Source organism: Lipophrys pholis, assembly GCF_963383615.2.
Source record: "Lipophrys pholis genome assembly, chromosome: 17".
NCBI lineage: Eukaryota > Metazoa > Chordata > Actinopteri > Blenniiformes > Blenniidae > Lipophrys > Lipophrys pholis.
The window spans coordinates 20,164,166-20,188,612 of NC_137643.1; the positions used below are offsets into that span (position 1 = coordinate 20,164,166).

The 24,447-nt window shown below is 42.4% G+C and overlaps 1 protein-coding gene across 1 annotated transcript; it reads right to left on the minus strand.

Moving 5' to 3' along the window:
- Positions 1 to 2,520: 2,520 nt before the first annotated feature.
- On the minus strand, positions 2,521 to 14,547 carry khdrbs1b (KH domain containing, RNA binding, signal transduction associated 1b). Its single transcript, XM_080485289.1, has 9 exons — positions 14,093 to 14,547; positions 12,319 to 12,440; positions 10,990 to 11,106; positions 10,392 to 10,538; positions 8,173 to 8,306; positions 7,667 to 7,907; positions 5,524 to 5,591; positions 5,099 to 5,157; positions 2,521 to 3,915 (listed from the first exon to the last, which is right to left on the minus strand). The coding sequence occupies exons 1-9, from the start codon at positions 14,184 to 14,186 to the stop codon at positions 3,809 to 3,811; spliced, it is 1,089 nt and encodes a 362-aa protein (XP_080341415.1). The 5' UTR covers positions 14,187 to 14,547; the 3' UTR covers positions 2,521 to 3,808.
- Between the last annotated feature and the right edge of the window lie 9,900 nt (positions 14,548 to 24,447).

Here is a 24,447-nt window from a genome sequence, read left to right on the forward strand (position 1 = left end):
TCTCCAGCATCCCCTTTTCACAGCAGAGTTTAAAAACCCGACCAAGACCCATAGCTGTCCCGGTGAACGCCATTTAACTGCATTTCTATTAAAGTTTAAAGTATCGTAGCGTTTGTTTGTCTTATTTTAACATCAGCTGCTGCTAACAGAAGTCACCAGTTAACAGGGGCACCAGTGAAACCGAAACACCGGAGAGTGAAGCACGATAGTAACGATTCACATTTTGTAGTATTGTTAACAAATATATAAAAATACATACTATTTGAGCGGATATCCAATGCAGGTTCGCTCAGCATCATATCGGGGTGATGACTTGTGCAGTACGGGGAAAAGCTCCGTTGACTCCACGGTCGTATTATATTGTAATGGAGGACGACTGTCGAGTCGGGCTGAGGCTAAAGACAAATGGTGAACTATCCACCTCTGTGGAAAAACGAGACATCTCCGTGGAAATGGGGAAAATGCAACTTTTCCGTAAAACGCTACATTTCCAATTATGGCTTTAGGCAGTGTGCAGCCGAAAAATCGGTGTGTCCAAACTTTTTGAGATCAGTGACCAGGGGGTGGGGGCTATTTAAAAAAAAAAAGATAGATGAAATGCACTCTGGACTACTCAATACTTCATTGTAACACGTAGATTTTGCTTCTTAACAGTAATATATTTCCTTTTCTCTTTGACATTTTTGGTAATGCATCTAACATTTCATATCTTTCTCACTTTGTTAAAAAGTTGTCGCTTTGTTCTTTTGAGGAAATGGCTTCTTTTCATTGGTGATGGTTTTCACCTGTACGTGTACCCGACTCACCCACAACTTCAGTACATGTACTTGTTTATGACCCCTGTAGTTGACACGTTGCTTCCATCTGCACCCTAAACTGAGCACCTGAAGACTCTGAACTCTGAAATAGTTGCTATGATCGTCTTATTAGTTCTTAATTGAATATTTTATATATATATATATATATATATATATATATAGCTATACTACTATAGCTCAGTCTCAAGATCTTAGAACGTCACAATCACACATAAATTGGTGATGGAGCATCCATGATTATCAATACTTCTATCAACATCAGCATTTTCACAGAAAAGAACATTTTATTATTCAATGAAAAGCATGAATGATGTGCAGTTAACAAAAAATGTGTCAACCTTTTGGAAATAAAAAATTTGATCGATCATAGGTCCAAAGATTTAGTCCCACCAGGGTGGATTCTGCAGATAGAATTCCTCAGCATCATGGAAAGAAAGTTTGTCCAAATTCCTCCGCTTGGCTTCAAGCATTTGAACGCACCAGGAGGAGTCATAGAATTACGAACCAATCAGAGGCTGCCTTTCAAAAAGGTCTATACCACATGGTATCAATTGACCCATCACGTTGCTCGTTACTGGGCGCAATACAAGGAGACAGAAATGACGGCGAGAAAGCGTCGGCGGACCAACCTGAGGTTAGTACGGGTCTCCCGTCAGCAGACTGTCAGTCTCGGGGCACTCAGTGACCGATAGCTGTGCCTGGAGGAAGGACAAAGCCCAAATCAATACCTCGTCTAAACACACCGGGAGAAACTTGAAAACAGAGATCATGCAACGTCTACAGGAGAATATATGCTCATGCAACTCAAGCTTTCTCGTTTGGATAACTCTGTACAGGCAGAGGACCTTTTACATCTTACAGTAAGCAAATAAAAAAAGTAACAGCAGCTCAACTGTACAGAAGATATTGACAAAAAACGATTTGGCTTGGTTCATTTTAGCAAGAGTTGCATTAACACTATCCTAGCATATTTTGTTAGTACACAAGAAAAAGTTATTTTGGTACATAAAATCAACGGCAGTATATGATATTGGAAGTTACGTTTTTCTTACTTTTGAGTCGATTCTTTTTTGTCGCCATGACTGTAAATGATATTTTTAAGAAATCGTACGGCATTTACCAGCAAGTTTAAGTCAAAAGGATGAATACACACTACGAAATTAAACATTTAGGGTTAGGTTACCTTTACAGTGGAGTTGTCTAGGTTATAACCATCCTCTCCATTGCACTGCCATTACTCTGCACTAAAAAGTAGCCACCGCGCCAGCGAAGCCTAGACCTGAATGGTGGTTTGAATTCAGTTAATTTTCAGACGCTACGAAAGCAATTCTCATTAACGGTTACGACCACAGGTAAGAGGATTGAAAAAGTCTTATACATACCCAGGCATTCAATGCTTTAGAACTCTATACACATTAGGAAGCTATCCGGGTTATTTTAGAGGTCTTACCTCTGGGTCCTTTTTAAAAAGTATAGAAAGAGAGAGAGAGAATAAGTTGTGCTCTTTTGATGATCAATCAAAGACATCATTTAGTAGGGTTAAAGCCTTCAGACGTCAATACATTCATTTAAGATTTAAAATGCGCTTTTGAAGGAGGAAAGAAAAAGGAAAACACCTACATCTGACCTGCTGGAGGTTGTTTAAAAAAAGGCCATTTCAGAATTTTACTAGGACAGGAAACAAATAAAGCACGTTAAGTTTCATTAAAAAAACCCAAAATAAAAACAAACTAAGCTTTATTGACAAACCGCTGCAAAACATCTTTTGGACAGATTTAGTAACCTATTTAGGCAAGCTTACACATGTAGCATAATGCATTTTATGGAGAGGGTACAGATACTAGTGGTGGCAGAGTAAGTACAGTTAGGACGTTTTAAAATATGTACAAGAGTTCGGATTGAGCTGCAGGATCCCTTCTCTATAGAAAGAGAAGACCCATGTGGAGATTTTTGTCCCAATCCTTCTTTGTGTACTTTGTGCATGCAGTTTATAAAGAACCAGATCGCAAAAAATAAAATAAATAAATAAATAAACCCATGAAGACCTCCACTTTTTGGGGGGCTTTGAGCTCAACTGGCCGCCAGATTCTTCATTAAACATTTTGTCTTCAGAGTCTTAAATCTTCTTTTTGTTTTGTTTTACCATGTGAAAACAAATTGAGGATATGAGGACAGTCCATCTCAACAGTGTCTTATTAGGGCTATATTTCAAAACTCTAAAAAGTACAATGACAAATATTGCTGCCTAAAGTCTAAATGAACAACGTTTTAGATCTATTTAAAAACAAACAATAATCAAGAATGAATCGATTCCATTTAGCCTTCACTTAATTTAAGATTGCTTTTTTTTTTTTTTTGCTATATTACATAATTGGAAGTTTAAAAGGTCTTTTATTGGGCTATATTAACAGAATTTTGAAATGTAGCCTAAATGGGAATCTGCAACTGACCCTCGACAGATTCTTTGTATTTAAATCAAAACAATTAATATGGAACTCTTATAGACATTGTGAAGAATGAGCCACTAAAGTCCACTAGAAAATGACAACTCCCGAACAGTTAAAAAGGAAACAATCGACATTGCAAAACAAGCCAGAGAGGGTGTTTAAAAAGGGTCAGAGGAAAAAAAAACCAAACCAAACCATACAGCAAAACAAACAAAACTCAAAAGAAAAAAGATAAAAAAAGAGCGAAAGGACGCCAACTTCTCCTCTCTGACCCATCTAAAAGCCGCTTTGGTCGGTTGTTGGGCGGGTGGCTGTAGGGGTGGGGGAGGGAGCTCAAATCTCAAAAGTAAAAAGAACAACAGTCCCGATTCTCAGTTCCCAAATTTGCTCTCTCGTATAAAGTCCGGTGTAGGGGGGAGGGGAAAAAATAGACCAAACCAAAGACAAAACGGACAATTACTTTTGTCGGGCTTCTTAAAGCGAGAGCTGCCGTGGTGGACAGGCGGCTGTCAGGGTGACACTTTTAAGGGTGGTGAGTCGGCTTCAGTACTGTCGGTAGGGGTGATCCCGGTAAGGCGTCTTGGCTCCTCGAGAAGGGGCCATGGACTTTCCTGGAGTTGTGCGCTGGGTGCCGTTCCAGTCGTCTTGGCCTGGAGAAAAACCGGGGTTCAAAAAGAGAGGGGCAAAACAGTTAGGCCCATTTACACAACAACTTTTTTTTAAGTGAAAAACTTTCAATGCGTTTCAGGGGTCCGTTTACATGACAACGGAGCCTGGAGCCGCAGTGAATGCAACTTCAGGAAAACACTAGAGCGCCGTCGCCGTGGAAACGGAGAAAAAGACAACTATAGGAAGGGCAACGCACTGGCTTCTTCTCCTTGGAAACAGAGAAAAATGCAACTATTGAAAGGAAAATGCTCTGGCTCCGTCTCCATGGCAACGGAGAAAAAAACTTGTCTCAGTCTTCATGGATACAGAGTAAAAAACGCAATTTTGTTCAAAGATGCTTAAGCTCTGTCGCCATGTGAATGGAGGAAGGCAAAACTTATGGAAAGAGTTTGGGTTTCATGAAAACTAAAGAAAACAACTTTTTGAAAATGTTTGGGCTCCGTCTCCATGGAAACTGAGGGAAACGCTCGGGCTCAGTCTTTGAGGAAATGAAGGAAACCGCCAGTGTTTGAAAATGCTGAGGCTTTGTGGTGACGGAGGAAAACAACTTTTTGAAACTGCTTGGGGTTTTGTGGAGACGGAGTACAGCGCAATTTTCTTTTAAAAAAGATGCTCTGGCTTGGAACGCTGCTACTTAAAATGCGGGCCGTGGTAAATAGTTTATCTGCACATGCTCGGTTTGTAGTAAGCATGGACGACCACGAGTTGGTGCTGTTAGTTGTTTTTGTAATGGCTACCAAGCTGGAACCTTTTCAAAACGCTGCGACTGAGTGTTAACAGCGAAAAAAAACCAACTACTTTTCTGAAACGCTACTGTGCGTGCGCACCAGTTGTAGTCGAGAATTGTTCTGCACATGCTCAGTAGATGGAAAATAAGAACAATGTTGGCCTCCAGAGTGTCATGACTCCCAGTCAATATTCCCCAGGTATTATCAATAGTCGCCATTGCCAATGTTTAAAGCGCGTGCATGTGGTTTCATTACAAAAACTGTACCCACTGTATAAACGGACATGGTTTTCAAAATGTTACGATATAAATGCTAAACTTTTCAGAAACGAAAATGCAAAAAAAAAAAAAAGCATGCGTTTTCACTTTGTCGTGTGAACGGGTCCTTAACGTGGCTTTGATCAAAGTGTCCCACACGATCATTTTCTTTTTCTTACCGTACGACTCGTATGACTCCGTATTCTCCCCGTGTCCGTAGTCGTAATATTCCGGTTCTCTGGTGGTCAAATAGAGGCAGAGAAAGAGAGAGGGGGGAAAAAATTACTTTTTATCTTTGGGAAACATCAAGTAGCTGCTGACTGTAATATCTAGGGGGATGATAATTGGCTTCTACGAATAGGATCAAAAGCTTGGCTCTCTAGAACAGAACATCCGAGTCCCTGCTGGTGCTCCTGACTAACACCGCCATCCAAAGCATGAAACACCAACTACTATCTATGCTGAAATTCTGCAGAGTGGCTAAAAAAGTAGTGCTGCTGCTCTCAAATCCCATTTCAAGTGAAACCGGCGACTAGGCGTTGTGTGCGTGTGTACACTTTGTGAGGAGCAGGTGAAAACCAAAAGAGACGTCTGATTCACTCACGCCTGCGGCTGACTGTAATAGCTGTCGTATGACTCGTAGGCCGTGTCTGTGTAGCTCTCATCGTAGCCCTGGAGAGGCAAGGAAACAGAGAAACAAGAGTGAGATTTAAGGAGCGGCTTCTTCGTGAATCATGAATGTCAGGGCGTCCCCCACAGTGCCGCACTCGATACGGAAGCACTTGCGCTCCCCGGATGGCGCCGCATCCTCAAAGCACTTGTTCCTGTCAGATCGGACAAGCCGGTGAAAGGTAACGGAATGATCCGATCCCGAAGAGACGCGAGTCAGACAGGCCAGACCTGAAAGCGTTTCTTTCCAAATTCCAGGATCACAATTAAAAGATGCGACATGAAAATTTTACGCAGGAAAGTCGGTAATTGCAGAGACTTTTCTGGAGCATCAACAGTTGCTTTGCTTAAATTTCCGCTGCCATCACGCCGACTTCAGTATTGGCAAATCCCACAGCTGCGTCTTCTTCATTATTCACCATAGGGACAGACTGAACTCCAGAGTGACTCACCACACCACCTGGTGGTTCAACATTGTATTGCAAGACCAGACGGGCAAACGATAATGGCTTTGCTCACTGACACTAGTAGATTCAAATATATTCATGTCTTTCGTGATGTGTTGGCTATTGGGTTTTTTCTAAACCTACTTACAACTTGTCGAACATGAAAGATTTGATTAAAGGGACGTTCATTTTAGGCGAATCCTTCTCTATGTGTCATGTGAGGTGGGGAGCTTAGTCTCAAAATACAAGTGTATATATGCGTATTGGTGTGCAATTCCTTAAGTCTTGCAACAACTGCTAGTGTCAACTGTTGTCTAATACTTAAAAGCCAACAAAATATAATGTGAGCTAGGGATGCACGATATTGGATATGTGCCAATGTCCGATATACTGATATATATATATAAAAAAGCATTGTTGATTGCCGATGCAGATATAATCCACCTTTGCTTCTGATGCTTAATACTGACATTAAATTACAATGCTTTGACAATAACTGGGGCATGAAATGCTCTGTAATTAATCATTTCTGGTGTCAGGAATAAGAAACTGCACTTTACAGCTTTATAAAACATAAAATGGTCTTCATTCGTAAAGGCATAAATTTGAATTTGTGGGCTGCAGGTCATTCACTGACTTGCATTTAATTAACAAAATGCAATATTTTCAAGAACTGGAGCCCAAGTCATTATAAAATGCTTAAAAATCTAAATGTAAACTCTAACCAAAGCTCAGACAGTTGATGTGCAAAACACACTAAGCAACCGTGCAGAATTCCTTTCAATTCCCAAAAAATTCCAATCAGACATACTGCAAATCCAAGAGGCAGATTTTTCTGTATGTGTTAAACACATTCTAGTTCAGGGGCCAGATACAGCCCAGGTTCATCTCCAGTGGGCAAGACTGGTAAAATATTCCCATTATAACCATTAAAGTTAAACTTTCTCAAAGTCTTCCTTGCTTGTGGTGCCGAGAATGTGGGATGAAAATGTCTATATTGTCACAAAACTGAACAATTACCATTAACATTTACTCCCATCTCAACATAAAGCCAATTATGATACTGTCTGGAGCAAAATACTATGAAACGGCAAAAGTCATATCTCAGTTATGGTCTCAGTGTTGTCTTAAGAAATTTGCAAAAAAAGAAAAAGAAATCTATGTCTTAATAAAGTGTTTGCAGTTTGGTTGGATTCTCTTGCAGGCGATTTGACACCACTAATCTATAGCTGTTCACTGAAAAACCTGCGTGCATGGACCAGAACCGAGAAGCCAGCCTGGTTGGATTTCCAGTTTTAACCCCTCTACACATGACCAACATTGTGAATTCATTGCAAACTTTGTTACCAGCTTCTAAAACTTAAAAAGAAAAAAAAGATTTAAGCCTAATAGAAATAGAATGCTCAGGCTGGTTGCATCAAAAAAAAAAAAAGAAAAAAAAAAAAAAAAAGAAAAGAAAAAGAAATCGGCATACGACCATCGGCATTTTGAGGTTTCATTTTTCAGTGTTTATCGGCTGATGCCAGTGTCGATATCATCGTGCATCCCCAATGCCAACATAATATTTTTGTCAAATTGAGGAGAATCTAAATTTAATACAAGTTACTCTTTTACACAAGTAACTGTACTCACGTAATCCTCGTAGCCCTCGGCAGCCCCACCGGGGGTGTGCTGGTGTGAAGGCGGCGGTGCCATCCTCTGAGGCGGTCCGCCGGCTGGGGGTCTGGCTCGGGGCGCCACGGCCCCCCTGGCGGGTGCTGCGGGTGGTCCCCCTCTGCCCGCCGGGGCGCCTCTCACTGCGCCGCCTCTGGCTGGGCCACCTCGACTCACACCTCCCCTGGTGGCGGCACCACGAGGTGGCATCCCCCGACCCCTGGAGGACAGACAGCAGCGAGTTTTTGCAGCGGTTTATCGAGAAGCCTCACTTCGAATCATTGATATGAGCCAATATTACGAGGTTAGTGCAGCCAAAAAAAACAAACAACACACAATCTACAGAAATCCCTGCGGTTTGGAAGCACTGGCCCACAGACATAGTAGCAGATGCGCGACAGTGTCCCCCTGTATTACTCGGTGAACCAGCAGCTGCTACACCAACAGTCCTCTGTGTGTGCGTGTGTGTGTGCGCTAGTCCATACCTGTGTGCGCCGCCGAGGGGGACCCCGCGGCCCCTGACCGGCATGCCCCCTCGGCCTCGTCCTCCGTGCTCCTGGCCTCCGTTCAGGTAGCCCATCTCCATGAACTGCTCTTGGCAGATATCATCCATCATGTCCTACACACAGACACAAAGATGAAAGAATGAATGAGAAACAGGAGCACACGACTTGGGGAAAAAGAAAGGGTGAAACAATGGCTGAGAGAAGGAGCGGAAGGGAAAAAAATCTCAGTAGCAGTGAGTCAGTGATGAGGAGACAAGGGGGGGGGGGGCTGGAGCGCATCCATCCACACTCCCTGCCTTCCTGTGTCTCTCCATCATGGAAGAAATGGAAATCAGTCCTCTGGGCGAGCCTGGCAAGGCGGTGCGAGCGGTTACCTCAGTTTATCTGCAGAAAACAATGCATCTCGGGTGGATTACGCGGCGCTGCCCGTCTGAGCGGCACAAATCCCGGAAACACAATCCCGCTGCCTTTCTTTCGGGGAGCAATCACGAGGAGGCCCACGCCATGACCCAATCAATTCTTTTTTCATAAATCAGTCGGCAGGCTAGAATGGTGACATGGCTCTAATGATGGTGAAAAAAAGGAGGAGGAGAAAAGAAAAAAAAGCTGCTTTCTAGGATACGATGAGCAAACGTCAGCTTTCAATTTATCTGCATCGGGAACGCGACTCGTTTGACTGATTACAAATTCATTTTAAGGGAGGAGCGGCTTGGCTGCAGCTGCACCGAGTGGATGGCACGTATTCACCCATCAGGCCGGGAGAATTATTAACGATCTGACGAGAAGACGATGAGGGATACGACAATGTGTAAATGTTTTGGCACAGGTGCGAGGCTCTGCTTTGGGATTCGCTTTGTGGAGGCGTGAGGCTATTGCAGAGATAGGAACGATAACGAGCGGAGGCACGGAGTATATTCCACGAAACCATCCTCCGAAAGTCATTCATTAAAATATGGCTCTGCTACAAATGAAGGCCAGCACGCCTGACGGATCACAGCGCAAAGACGTAACGACAGATTCTGCAAGGGATTCTTTTTTTTTTTTTTAAACACGACGCGGTGCTGCCGACATTGCAGCTAGTTCATCGGTAGATTCATCTCGCCACGGATCCAAATTATTCTTTCATCCAAAGCTCCCCGCGAGCTAATTAAAAGAATGTTGAGCACCTCACGAACCCCTCTGCTCCTGTTGGCTTATTTTAGCGCGAGGAAAATAGTTAAGAGCACCGCGAGCTTCAGCTGTGGCCTGACAGCAGGCTCTAGGCTTGGCCGGCGCTCAAGAATGTCCACGGAAAAAAGAAAAGAAAAGGAAAACAATGAAGAAGCGTAGGTCGCACAGGCTGAATGTGCCCACATATGTGTCTGGGAGCTGCACGTCTTCAGACCGGCAATTCTCACTTCCTCTGACAGCAAGACTGAGGTGGAGAAGCCAACATGTCCACACGAAACGTGAATTGGAAGCCTCACTGTCGCTCCAGAAGTGACTCGATCGGTCACGTTGAGTTCAATGCTTAGAAAGACGGCGGGTTTCACCCCAGCAAAGCTTCCAGAACAGCATACCGCTCAGTTAATTACAACATTTTTTTCTCCCCCAGTCAGGAACTAATTAAGATCTGAAAAATCAACAGCAACAAGAGAGGTCAGGATGACAAGTGAGTTTGTTCTACATTTCATTAATGTGGCACTCCTTGCTGTTTGAATCTTTTTGTTTGTTTGTTTTTTCCAAACTGAACTAACCAAATAGTAAGTTTAACACCTTCTGCAGCCCCGTCTGCTCGTGGACACCTGACGAACCCACCAACTGTTCACACCAGGCCTTTTGTTTCAGAAGACAAATTCTATGAAAACTCGACAATTGTCCAACTGCTGCCTGCCGTTCCGTTTGGATTTCTTTGCCGCCGTTTCAGGAAAGCAAATCAGTCCGTTGAAGGTTTAGACTGTTGTTCAATAAAAGCTTTCAAATCACACCAGGCAGCACTGGAAATAAATGCAGTTAAACAAAAATTCTTGTTGGCAGCTTGATTTCTGAGTATCAAGTAGATCAGTTATCATAAATCCAACATAAGGGATGCACCGGCAACGACACCAGTGTCCAAGTACTCGTACAAAATCACAGAAACAACACGGGGAGTCTTACGTGACGTCACCCGTCAGCAACGGATCAAGCGATGACTTGACGAGCAGCAAAGTCACACTCACAGGAAACAGGAACTTCTTGACCTCCTCCATGGCGTGCGCCATACGCAGGTAAGCCTCGGGAACGGGGGCGAACACTTCGATGAACACGTGCAGCTCCATAGACAAGTGGGCGTACTTTGGCTCGCCACCTTTCCGGAGACCCTCCTCCTGGAAAGAAAAAAAAATAAGAAAAAAAAAATAAAACACAATCAACCAAAGACTGTCAGTATGTTGGCAAAAACAAATATGGCTAAAAACACAAAAAAACAAAAACAAACCCTAAATGAATCATGCACCGGTTAATTGAATTTCTTCCACCTTGGAGGGCATCAGGCAGAGGCGTGGTATCCCCTTCCTTTATATAGCTAAATAATTACATCACACTTGTGGATAAAAGGCTTAGTGGGCTATCCTGAAGATTCCTGGAACAGATGTGCAAAGCGAGGACGCCCTTGGCTTTATGTTAAACGTTCACCTGAGCTCTCCTGCAAGTGAACACCATCTGGCCTGACTGCCTGCCATCCCTCTCAAGTAAAGGCCAGATGTGTTATGGCTTCAGGTCGCCTTTTCACAGGTTCCTCATCGCCACACTGTGTGCGTTTCAGCGTGTGTGCATTACCTTGGATTTGTCTCTCATAGATCCTTTGCCCAGCACGGAGATCTTGGCTCCGGTCTCTTCTTGCAGACGTTTGATCGTATTGCCCTGAGGTCCCAAAATCTTCCCCACGAAATTGAACTAACAGCAAAACAAAGCAGAACAAAATTAGCCTGACAATCAAAGCAGAAGCAGGTTTAACGCCACGAGAGTGAGGGAGCAATCACTGTCAGGGGTCTTGTTGCGCACACTGCAGCCTTAAGTAGTAGATTTACCAGACAAAGTCGATATAGGCCTCCGGGGGCTCTAATGCCGCCAGTAACCATTCGCTGCAATCATCCAAGCGCTGAGCCAGAACCAAACGGAGATCAGAAGCTGCAATCTTTTACCTCCTACGTCTTTGAACAAAAGTAATTACCCTGTGTATGACTGGTCCTTGCAATTAGCTGTCAACACTGAACACTGTTTAGTGCAAAAGCTACCCCAAAGGAGCTGGCCCCTCGTGGAGTTTAAAAAAAAAAAGAAAAAAAGAAAAAAGAAGATTCTCTAACTGAACACTTCATTAACTTCCTCACCCCTTAACACAGTGGCATTATGCACCAACTCAAACCAAGTCTGGGAGATCGATCAGCCGTCAAAGCCCACTAATGGACGTCCTACAGATCTGGAATTAAACTAGTCCAAATATTAGATTCTAAAATCAACAATCAGTTTTAACATTTCTATCGAAACAAATCAGACTGAAAACTGAACGTTAACCAACACGGCTTCTACAGATACCATGTAAATCCCAGAGATTCAAAACAGGGGAAAATATATTTCAAAAGCATGCAGACAATGCAGTACGAAGCCACCGGGTGGAACCTTACGAGTGTTTCAGTACAGATTACAGCCTTGCACGGCTCCTTTATTTTAAAAATCAATGCAGCTACGCCTGAGCCAGATATAGATTGAGGCGATACAGACCAATACACCTGAGGTTACATGATAAAGCTGAGGGAAGCCTCAGTCTGAATGGAAACATTTGGTGAACACAAACAGAGAGGATCCGGACAGAAAGGAGTAGAAATTACACAGACACACGGCGATACCCTCACTTAATAGTCATATTAACATTTTTACTGATTTTCTTTATAAAAAACATGCCACCATCGGTTGTAATTATACTCTGGAGCTTAAAGATCAGGGGTGAGACGAGTAATTTGAGACTTCCAAGTAACCCTGTGGCTTTGTGTAATTGAAACGCAGCTGCAAGGATAAATTAAATCAAAAGGGGATCACACTGGGGGGGAAGGAAGGAAAAGAAGGGGAACAAGCATGAGAGGAGGAAATGGGAGAGCAAAAAAGGCTCACCTTCGGGTACTGTTTGACAGGTATGAGCACTCGTTCCTTTAGTTTGATGTTCTTTGTTGTAAAAAGGTCCAGGTATGTTTCTGCCTCCTTTTTAGTCTCGCCTTTCTGCATTCTATCAATTTCTAGAAAAGGGGGGAAAGAGACACCGGCACAGGAGTCAGTGTACATGACAGCTGGGAGGAGAGGTTTTTTGCATACTGATTTAGAGAACCAAAATCATCAGGCGTAAATAGCAAATCTTACAAATTGAATAAAGTCAACAGCTCCTCTCGTTAATTGGAAATGCAATCATCAAGGAAATCTGCACTTTGCACTCATATCGCCTGGTTTTAACAGGAAACCATGACACATTTTAACTTGCACATCCACCAAATGCTGGTACGCCACATGAAATCGCACAGATTCATATTCCTGGTCACGTGTTGTTGGTTTCCCCCCCCCCCCAAGAAATACTCAAGAATTCATCACTACTGTGAGATTCACGCAATTCGTGTCACTTTGAGGCGTTTTTCAAGACGCAACACGACATCTGATGTGGAGACCGTCTCACCATTTCACCAACTTGACAGTCCACGTCAACACATCAGCTCGTACCCTGCCTCCTCAAACACCTTCATGTGGCACAGTATCATCATCTCAAACCTCCTCCTCCTCACTCCCGCCTGGATTTGACAACTCTGGAGAAGGCGATGTTCAAACACTCTAACTACACCACAATTCACTAACGGCGGCAAATAAATCAGGACGGAAAAGCCTGTCCTCTACACATATGTGAATGAACCCATGAGTACCACTGTTCGATACATATTTAAAGAAAGGCAGTAGTTAATTTTGATTTCGATTGGTCTGTTATTTCCATTTTTGCTGCTCTTTATGGAGCTAGTACCTTGTCACCAGCCCTAAGTAGCTGTACTCATCTAGAGTACTACACTTTGTAGATGCTCTTTACACAGTTTCATCCAATTCTTGGTCAAGCTCTCAAAACTTGGAAGCCTAAAATTTCCCAGACACAAGGTGCCAAGTTAATTATCACCTAGGCTACCAGAGAAAGAAAGAAAAAAACAGAGTGGAGGAGCAAATGAGAAGCCGATTGAAAGGGGGAATGGTTAACATGGGCGAAAAGCAGCCAAAAGTAGACTCTCATTAGAGCTTGTCATTAGCTATTTTAGATGCAAAGGGTTTAATGGCTGCATGGTCGAGTGTGCCGACCAAATCCAGTCTCGTAAACCAGATTAGTGCAGCAGATCCTGCAAGATTTGAGGAGTACATCGGCATCAGCAACACCATCAACCCTGTGGTCTTGCTTCTTCTTCAGCAACCCAGCTTTTGGGACACTCCAAAGGGGGGGGTTATTAAAAGGTACCCCCCCCCCCCCCCCCTCCCCCTCTAAGGTGACCCCGCCATCCAGTATCGGGACACTGGCGTACATTTTACATGAAGGTTCTGCCGCAAAATGCGTTGATATCAACAGGGACAGAAGAGAGGATTCGTCCCGACACGAAGTTGTCGATGGGTTCCAAGGGGGGAGGGGGGACACAACTGACCGCACGAGATACTCGAAAGTTGGGTGTATTTTAATCAGCAGAATTAACGAATTTGAAAAAAAAAAAAAAACTAAAATTCGCATTAACGTCGCGAGCGGTTCCCCGAGAAAAAAGCCCGCGCTTGGGTCGCTGGAAGGTGCGCGAGCTCATTTCGACATTTTTGTTGCTTGTTCTTGTTGTAAACAACAGTCTTTGTCCGATTAAAAACTCGACGTCTCCAGCTACTTTACCTGCGTTTAAAAGTTTCATGGCGTGCGTGAACGACGAGTCCAGGCTGTCCTTCTCCGCCAGAAGCTCGGGAAGGTATTTCTCGTCGTTCTCCATTTTGTTGAGTTTACACAAGAAGAGTGCGAGAAAGAGAGAGAAATTGTTGGTGGATAGATGGAGGCAAAACGGGGAGGAAAAAAAAATCCCAATGTTGATTAAAAAAAAAACAGAAGAAAAAAGAAGTAGTCCAGTTATGTAACTAGGGAGCGAAGCGGATCCTCATGCGCTTCGCATGTGGCGAACCGACCGGACGGCTGCGCTGCTTTACGGGGGCTGTCCTCTCGGTTCTCCCCGCTGTCTACTCGGCAACGCGGACTGGCTGGAAATGGGAGAACAAAAGCGGTGGGGAGAGTGGTAGAACCGTGACCCGACGCGAGCCGACGGAAGTGAGCTCAGAGGGACGTCGCTCTCCCCGACTGACGCCGCCCACCGCGAGCCGGGCGGTCGCGCCCCGCCTCCGGTAGCGGCGCGATCAGACATTATCCGCACGGTGATCTGGGTGTGGAGACGGAGAGCTCGTGCTTCTGCTCTAATAAATAAGTCTAGACTGCTCACAAGATGCTCAAGTCCCTCTTACTCTGGGGGGAAACTCGCACTAGAAGTCTCGGTAATGTAAAAGTACCACAAGAGACACCAAACAGTCTAAACAACATACCATGCAGTGATTTCATCTTATAACTTTACCATACAGGTGTGACCGTCCATACCATTGTCATGCCAGGTAGCGGTGGGCGGATCGATCCAAACATCAATAATATCAAACGATACCAGTGCAATGAGATCAATACTTCACTTTGTCTCCAGTATGTCTGCATGCTGCTCCAGCCTGAACACTCAGAAAAGAAAACAATGTTCTAATTTGTTCCGGAGTGTTAGTTTTGTACACTTTGTAACTGTTTGTAACTGAGAATATGTTTTTGTAACTGTTGTTTGAACAAATATTTTTTGATTGTGATAATAAAGTATTTTCTGTTTAACTTTTCCCAAATTCTGTTCTAGGATCTAAGCTAATTAATAAACCACAGGAAAGATCTTAAAAACACTTATGGGTCATGAAGATTCATCCAGATTTAGCAATTTGATGATGCATTAACCTTGAATATTAAAAAGTATCGGATCAGGATCAGTGATACTCGGCCTGTATTTACTTTGTATCGGCTCGATACCAAACCTTGCTGTATCGAACACCACTAATACCATACCATACCATACTATCTTTATTTATACAGCACTTTCACACAACCATGGTTAAAGCAGGAAGGTCAAATGGTCCCACCTTTGAAACAATGATGTAGTTCTTCAGATTTTAAATTGTGCCCCTGCTTTTACACTGTAAACACCACAAACACATGCATTATTCTATCTGTTCCGCTCACTGGTGTCAAACATAAGGCCAGTGAGCCAAAACTTGGCTTCAAGATGCTCCAATCTGGCCAAATAACCACCAAATCCACAAAATTACCCTAAGATAACTACTAGAACTGTTAAACAGTAGGCAATTGAACTTCAGTCATGAAGAAAACAAAATTAAATCGTGAACAAACACTGACAGGGTGTTTAATGTAAGGAAGCAGAAATGTGCCGAACCACTGACAAGATGTAATAGATTTCAATGGGAATGGACGGACAGACAGACAGACCAGTAAAAGTGTGCCATATTAACCTATATAGATATGATAAAAAACAAAACAAATTTCAATTTGTTTTAAAAAGTGTATGAGTTGTACAAAAATAAATTATCTACATTTATTCAAGCATCTTTGTTACAAAACCTAAAGAGTTGAAGTATTTCGGCATCGTCAACATGGTTAATATTTTAAACAAAGTTTAATTTACAGTTTAAATTTTCCCCCCCAAAATCTCCTCCATTTGTGATTTTTATCTCCACTTTGTATTTGGTTGTATTCAGAATACAATAAATGGTTTGCTTTTGTTCGACATGTCTGCTCTAAGATGCGAAGCAGCCCTCTGGATAAATGTTTCTACCCATACGGAATGGCTTTGACACTAAGGCTAATTACGGCTCTTAGCTTCAGCATCACTGATCCTTCAACTTGGGTGTCTTTGTTGGATTTTGTACTTTCACTAAAACTGTCCCATCCTCCATGAATATGTCAGAAACAACATGGAAAAATAAAACGTATTGCTTACTTTTACATTTTTATATTTTCCAAGGTCATACATCAGGCAGAAAGAGGTCTGTCTGTATCATGTACTGTATGTAGCAAATGTATTTAGACACATATTGTGTATATGATTGATAGATTCATTGAGTGTGTTTGTGTATACACAGTCAGTCATAAACACCCACACCCACAGAGTTTTAATTTCACCTTAATGCATAATACAGCAGCGTTTCTATGCATATCGTGGCTTCAGAATGTATTGAATTCTGTGTGAGACCCGATTTACATTTATTTCAAATTAACTTGTGTTAAGGGGATAATGATAAACACTCACACACCTACAGTGTTTAATTAGTTCAGGTAATTTCTGTGTAGACTGAGCTCTCTGAACATTCATTTAAGGCTCTCTACTGCCCCTCAGTGGCAGTGCTGATGACGACAAAGAGAGGGACACATGCGGCTGAAAGTGGGTCCATCAGCAGGAACCCTTTCTTAGTCTAATCATCTGTTTTCCTCTCTGCGGTCGTATTGATTTAAAAACACTTATCTGAGTGAAAATTGCTGTGAAAGGACTGCGAGGAGGAGACCTCTTGAGGATTGATTTCTCCTATTCAGGTAGCGGTAATGAACCTACCGTGCCATTTGGTGGAGTCCAAGGGGTCAGAGATCAGAGATGGTCAATGTATACAAAGCAGGAGCAGGGAGTTTCCTGTAGATTAGGTCTTTAAGCGTATAGAGTAGCATGTGTTAGGTGCAGGCAGATACTCTGTGGACAAACACACACGAGGAAAAAAAAAAGAAAAAGATGCAGGTCATTTGTCTGTCTGCCGGTGGAGTGAAAACTATTACGATCGACCGCAGGTGTACCCAGGCATGCATCTGCTCAAAACAAATGAAGGCAAAAATTGTCTGCAATAAACACTTATGGGAGGCCGAAGACCCGCTCTGACTATCAGCGCTCAGCTTGATCTATCTCTGACCATTACAGTGTTATTAGTGTTGGGGGTTGCAAGGTTGTTCTGACTCCTCTTGTCATTGACAGAATGGATAGCCTGTGAGCTGAATTTCAATTGGCTCATAAAAGGAAGAGTTACTTCTCTTGGCAGGTGGAGGAGTTCCAATGCGATAGCTTGGGCTCTTGCCTTCTGCTTATGTGGACTTCTCCTGTCCCCTAACATACACAGCCACAGTCTGAGGTAAACAGGGGCAGATGGAAGGAGGTAAACATTGGGGTTAGGCTTATATAAGACACCATCTTTGCATCTGACCATTTTTCATGCCCCACAGATTTGAAATAATGGTAACGATTGAGTGTTGCCCTCGAGGCTCAATCTTGTGAAGGAGGAGGACCCTGCAAAACATCTGGGAGTGTGAAACTCCACTAAAAGTCAAACTAATGAAATTCTTAGCAGCTCCCTGTGGCAAGTTTCACTGACATTTTTACAAACCGCAGTATAACAGGACCTGCAGACCACAAGCCCTGTGAAGTTGAAGTGAAGCTTTAACCCTGTGCCAGGTGCCACGACTTTGACAAAATACTCAAGTGGAAATTTGGCCGATGCGATGACTTGACATCTAAGTGACTTGCCAGTGTCTGTCATTGAAAAGTTTGTCCCGGGACATTATGTGTGTGGTTCCAACCTCCTCGGTTTGCTCAAACCACAAATACCAACTCCGCAGAGAAGTGAGCAGAAGAGCGCCAATATTATGGGTGGTCACCACTTTGGTTGATCTAATGCTTCAGACATCATCCTAAATGGTGGGCCATTATTTATTATTTCTTACGAAAGTCAATGTGAATATTTTTCAGACTAAATTCAAATAGGCACCTCATTATTGTTGAACTATTTCATTACAAACGTATGGCCTTATGGCTGACCTAGAAAAGTTAATGAAGACAAAGCCTCTGAGGGACATGATTACATCACAAATATCAAGAGTTTGATGGAGAACACAACTGTAGTGCTTCAGTATAGTACTCATCTTATGGGGATCATTAATTTCTGTACAAAAGCTATGGAAAAACCCCAGAGAGTTGTGATATTTCCATTAAAACACACCCTTAGCATCACATAATTTAAGGACGGTAAAGTCTGGGGATTAAAAAAAACGTTTTCCTGATCCAGTCTATACCGATCATTAATAGCAAAATAAATTAACCTAATAAACTAACCCAAACTACAGACATCAAGCTCATGTTTTTCGTGACAAAGGTCGTGGAAATGCATCTCATTGTAGCCGAGATTCATCGTGAACTTTAAAAAATTCCATCCAACAATCTGCTTCTGAAACTGAATGAAAAATGACTAAACGGTCTAAAAATCAATCATAAGTTGGCAAAAAAGGTGAATTTGAAAGGTTGATGAAGAGAAAATGTGAGCAATGAACATTTAGACAAAGTTTCACTTCAACCCCACAAATATGTGACAAAGTGCCATATAAAAACAGGATACACCATTTTACAAATCTCATAAATCCGTCTTATATCGACAGTAAAACATAAGCAATATATTAGATGAGGAAGGATGGACATTTCTCCATTCCATAGAGAAAATTACTTACTTTTGAATTCGATCGTGGCTGACATTGTCATCTTTAACGTGCCTGAGTAAAAAGTATTTCACAGCAAATAGTGATTTTCTTGTGTTCGAGCCTTGGCTCAATGAAATCACAGCAAAAGTGATCACATCTGAGGAGACACTACATGGATGGTATCCGATTTTGATTAAAAACCTTTCATCCCTATTGTATACTTGCTCGGTAAACAACGGAAGGCAGAGATAAAGTGAAAGCGGCCATGGGACAAATAAAAGGAGAGGAGGAATTTGTAAGATTAAATCCGATAGTCTTCACGCTGTCAGTGGAGGGTTTCCCCCCGTCCTCGGGAGGTTTTGGCGAGATAGTGAGCGAGAGAGTGAAAGGAGATGGCCGGGTTCAGTGTGAGGGTCACGCTCAGTTTAGCATCGCTACAAGGCCGGGGAAACTTCCCCCCGCCCCGAAAGCTCTCAGAACTGTCACACCTGCTTAGGTCTGTAACACCAGCCCATGACACCTCCGTTCTCCTCCTCCCTCCCTCCCTCCCTCCCTCCCTCCTCCATTCCCACCTCTCGCCACTCGTCTCACACTCCCTGTCCCTCTTCTCAACACTCGCCACACACAGAAAATAAGCTCTCCCCTCAGTCCTTCCACCAGACGTCTTCCCCTCTGTCGGCTGATTTTTTTTGCTGGGAGCTTCCTGGAGGTTGTCTGATCTCGGAGAATTGCTGAACGTACGTACACGTCTTCGCAGGCCGGTTTGAATTTTGAATGAGATCTGAGTTTGTAAACAAGTCGAGGCCTCTTGCGCTAATACCTTAAAGACAGGCATCTGCGAGGGTATTTACTAGAGATACACTAATTACTAATACCAGAATCGGGTAACGGGTCCAATACTTGCACTGAGAACTCAGCTACAGCCCAGTATTACGTGATGCCATCTGTCAGCGATGATGCCCGTTGGTATGCGAGAGAGCACAAGTGATATCTGCGATTTAGACAGTCTTTACCGTTAATGAACGAAAGTCTTTGTATATTGTTTGCGTATGGGGTATGAATGAGTCTTTATGGCTTTTAATAAGTACTTGTATCGGATCTCGGCAAGTAGCTAAAGGCTAGTATTTGTACTAGGAAGGGGCGATTTGGCCTTAAAAAAAACAACAATGATTTTTTTAAAGAAAAATTTAAGCTTCAATTCTCCATTTTTTTTCTCTCACTGCACTTAAAAATGACTGCAGCCATCACATATATTGTCGAAATTGCAACTTTATTGCTGTGATTGTCCTCAGAGTTCAAATGCATATAAACAATCCCAAAATAAAAAGTAAATGAGGCTCCGTCATTCAACAAATTCAAGCTTTAACCCAGGTTTGAGCAAAAGCGCAACAGTAACTATGGAAACCCACAAGGAACGGTAGAACGGAATACCAAAAATGCCGAAAAACTGTTGGGGGGGGGGGGGGGGGGACCTTGACTTTGCAGAAGAGAAATCATTTTCTAGCGACAAATTCGATAAATCGATTAAATAGATTTTTGGCCCAGCCCTAATTTGGTCTTTAAAAAAATGGTATCAATGCCTTCCTGTTATTTACATATTCTGCTGATGCCACAAAAATACTGGTACAGTCATAGTCTCCAATGAACTCCATCTACCCAAATAATTAACCAGAGGTTCAAAACACGTGAAAGGTGAAATAATGAAAGGTTTTTCTTCACAAATGTGACATAATGATTTGTGAGAAACTTTTTCCACTTTTCCAAAAAAGCCAGAGGTAAATTTATATCAGAATATCAACATGCAAAAAAAAACCCATGACATGAAGAAATGAACCAGCATCAGTCTGTTAAAGTCGCAATGTCTTGATTGCTCAATTGTTTCAGGACAGTTTGGAATCCTTCGTACCAACTTAGTTTGGTGTGAACCCCACAACATTTAGATTTCTGTCGCAGACCATCTCCACCTCCGAACGAGCTCAGTGCAGCAATTTCTAATAGCTATTTCCAGCAGGATAATGCGCCATGTCACAAAGCGTCCGACCATTTCAATCTACTTTCTTGAACATGACGATGACTTCGCTGGATTCAAACCCCCCGCCCCCCTGCAGTCACCAGACCTCAGTCCAACGGAGGCCCTTTGGAAGGCGGTGGAACAAGACCTTCGCTTCACCAATCTGCAGCCAACAAGTGAAATGTCATAGGAAGACGACAAGTAAGAGTAAGACAGTTACCTGGGCATAACAAAGCCAAGAAAACTGGAACAACTTTATAACGAGTCTACGTCTGCAATTGCTATACATACTACTATTAACATCGTATATAGTAACAGAACTTTTGCAGATTGAGTGTGAATAAAATATTCTTGGAAGAGTGCTTCAATTTACCATAACATTATAATGTTACCTCAACAGCTGAAGCTACCATTTTGGCGAATGGTCACCGGAACAAATATGTGATGCGCACATGATCGTAGTAACACAGAAAGCAAGAACGTGGTGTTCTAAATTGAGTATTTTGTGAAAAGACATTCCCATGCTGTGTTTGACACTGATTTGCCCAGAATGTTTTCGGTACAATCGCTCCATTCCATTTGCTATTGCTATTTCACTGGTTTAGGCACCAAACCTCATGCAGACATAATATACCTCAAGATAATTGTTGATTTGTGACTATGACACCATTTCACAAGGGGTTCCTCGTCCCTCATAACACCTCAGCCTCTCTTGTTCCACCACCTTCTTAGCTTTCACACGGACAGCGTGACTTGTTATATTTCCTTTTAAAATACGCAGAGATTACTGTGTGCATCATACTTCCAACCTATATGGCTGTACTTCGCGCAGTGACAGTTTAAAGCTGTATCTCGCTTGCATTAGGCCTCTAAGGATTGATTTTGTTTTGATATGTATGGCTTGATGCAGTAAGTAGGCCACTTCTCAGCCCAGGAGGCAGAGGACAGTGTTTACTCACACAGGAGATATTATTTCATTCATTATTTTATTTGCTGTCTCATTTTATTTGTCTTTACTCTTCAGATTCTTCCGAGAGTGTGGTTTTCATTATTGGGTTTTTTTCTGTATGTGACTACATGTATAAAGACGGATGCTCATTTGACGATTTAAAAAATTGTTTTTTGGAACAAACATACTTTGTTAACACCACAAATGAAAATGCAGAACTTTAATTGCATGTTTGGTGCCTGTTTACACTGGAACGTTGCTCGGAGCCACTGAAAACACAACGTTTTGAAAAAGCCTCCAATAAAATGCAACTTTATACGAAAAGGTGCAGACTCTTTCTCTGTGGAAATGGGGAAATATGCAACTTTTTGAAAACGTTCTGACTCTGTCTCCGTGGAAATGGGGGGGGGGGGATGCAACTTTTCCAAAACATCCGGGCTGTCTCCTTGGAAACAGGGAAAAAAGTAACTTTTCAAAAATGCCCAGACTCTGTCTCCGTGCAAAAAGGTGTAAAATGCAACTTTTTACAAATGCTGAAGCTGTCTTCGTGGAAATGGGAAAACCTAAACTTTTCAAAAATGGTTAGACTGTCCACATGCGTGAGCAATGTCCGTGCAAAAGGGGGAAAAATGCAACTTTTTGAAAATGCTTAGACTCTGTGGAAACAAGGAAAAACACAACTCTTTTGAAAACGGCTCCCAAGGTGGAACTTTTCTAAAACAGAACTTTTTAAATGCCGGTACCTCAATCAGTCTCCATGCAAATTAAGAAAAAAACTTTTCTCAAACACTGCTATTATGCAGTACTGTCATAAGAAATCGTTGTGCGCACATGTGACAAGCATTCATTCATAACAATGAAGACGGTGTGTGGTGCTCACCCTTGAATTTAACCTATAAAGTGTACATTTACTACCCCATCCTCTGGATCACACATGGAAACACATTATATTTCTTACATATGGATACTGAGTCGATTAAAAAAACAACAAAATACAGTTTAAAGGAGCTCCAATGTTTGCTGCGTACTGTTCTCAGCTTGCATACGTCAGTGGATTTGTTATATACGAGCAGCACCCGCATGTGGCCCTACAGGAAAACGAAATCGTTTTCAAAACATTGCTGCCAAAAGGCAAAACTTTTCTGAAAGGAAAGGGTAAAAACAATGTGTTTTCACATGAAACATTGTGTAAACAGGGACTTACTGGTTTGAGTTTGGTATGTTGGCTCAATGTGGTGACACCAGCTTGAGGGTCAGTAGTTCCATCACCACACCCAGAGCTAAATAAAACAGAGCAAAGCAACGCATTCCTAATTTAATGTCTTCTCTTCGTCTGTTTCTTCCACAGATTATTCTACACTTTAACCTCGATTGTCAAAAATACGCTTCCTTAGATTCGAATAGCGTAAAAGACAAAAGCAAATCATAGCTCTGGTGAACAAAATGTTTACTCTGATTTCTGGTTGTTCCGAGACATTCAGAATCATTACCACTCTTGCCATTAGCGATGCCATTTACAGACTTCCTGCTGCATATAAAATGTGTTTCTTAAAGGCCCATTATTACTGTTTGGTATTTCAGTGAGCAGGGAATGATCCTTATTACATTGTCTCAGTGGAACTCTTGAACTCAACCCCATTTTCTGATGCAGCAGTGTTATGAAATGTCACTTACAGGGGCTTTACGGTATTATTATTATTGTGGCATGAATGTGTTTTTCATCACAGTTAATCACATGTCCCTCAGCCATCTTTCTGACTCTGAAGCTGAAAACAAATGCGCCGGCACAAGGTCGTAAAAAAAAACCAACGAAAAAAACCAAGAAATGAACAGATTTCCAAAGTCTTCGGGTCTGACTGGACGGCAGCGCTCTAAAGGTGGAAAGAAAATCTGGTCGCCATAGCAATCAAAGAGGTGGCGGTGGTATTAGATATGGGGATAACGGCGCACACTTTTCAGACAGACTCTCCAGAAAGGCAATCACAGTGTAGCAGTCGCTGCTGTTCACATGAAAAATGACAGAAAGAGTCGTGCGATAAATGAACAAAAAAAAAAAAAGAAGCACTTTTTGAGAGTTCCACTCTCCACTGGTTACAGAAACAGACAGACAGAGGAGCCTCAGTCCTGAATCTAGAAAGGCAAAAGCAGAGGAGGCTTGTGAAGCTGTTCTCACAAGAAATACACGGCAGTTATCAGACTTTGCCAACAATCTTCTAGCTTCTAATCTATATAGGTAGTCAAATAATGTGTGGTTTATTTATCTTTGGATTTGAATACGGGACCCTAAGGGCCTGTTCACACAGCAGAGATTTCAAGTGGAAATGCAACTTGCAAAAAATGCAAAATACCAGTCATTCCCATATCTTCTGGACATGTCCAAAAATCCATTTGTTTTGGGGAAAGAATTTGTGCCTTTCTGAAACAGATTTTAGGCCCTTCTTGATGTCAGACTCAACAGATAATGTACTTGTACTGAGAGTGATTGGTATCAATGTAAACCTTTGCTTGTTGCCTGTAAAAAGGTGATTACCAAAAACTGGTACAAACCTGAATGTCCTAACCTCAAACAATGGATGGATGTGGTTAAAGGACTATTCACAATGGAAAAATTACTTTCTCTCTGAGAAATGGAACTGACTTTTTCAAAAATAAAATGGGAAAAGTGGATTACGTTTTCTTGAAAAGAAGAGGATGCTGCTT

Coding starts and splice junctions, on each gene's coding strand:
- khdrbs1b (XM_080485289.1), bottom strand. CDS start 14,186: ATGGAGAACGACGAGAAATACCTTCCCGAGCTTCTGGCGGAGAAGGAC. Junction 8,307..10,391: donor TCAAGAAGTTCCTGTTTCCT/GTGAGTGTGACT, acceptor GTCTGTGTGTAG/GACATGATGGATGATATCTG. Junction 3,916..5,098: donor GGAGTCATACGAGTCGTACG/GTAAGAAAAAGA, acceptor GTTTTTCTCCAG/GCCAAGACGACTGGAACGGC.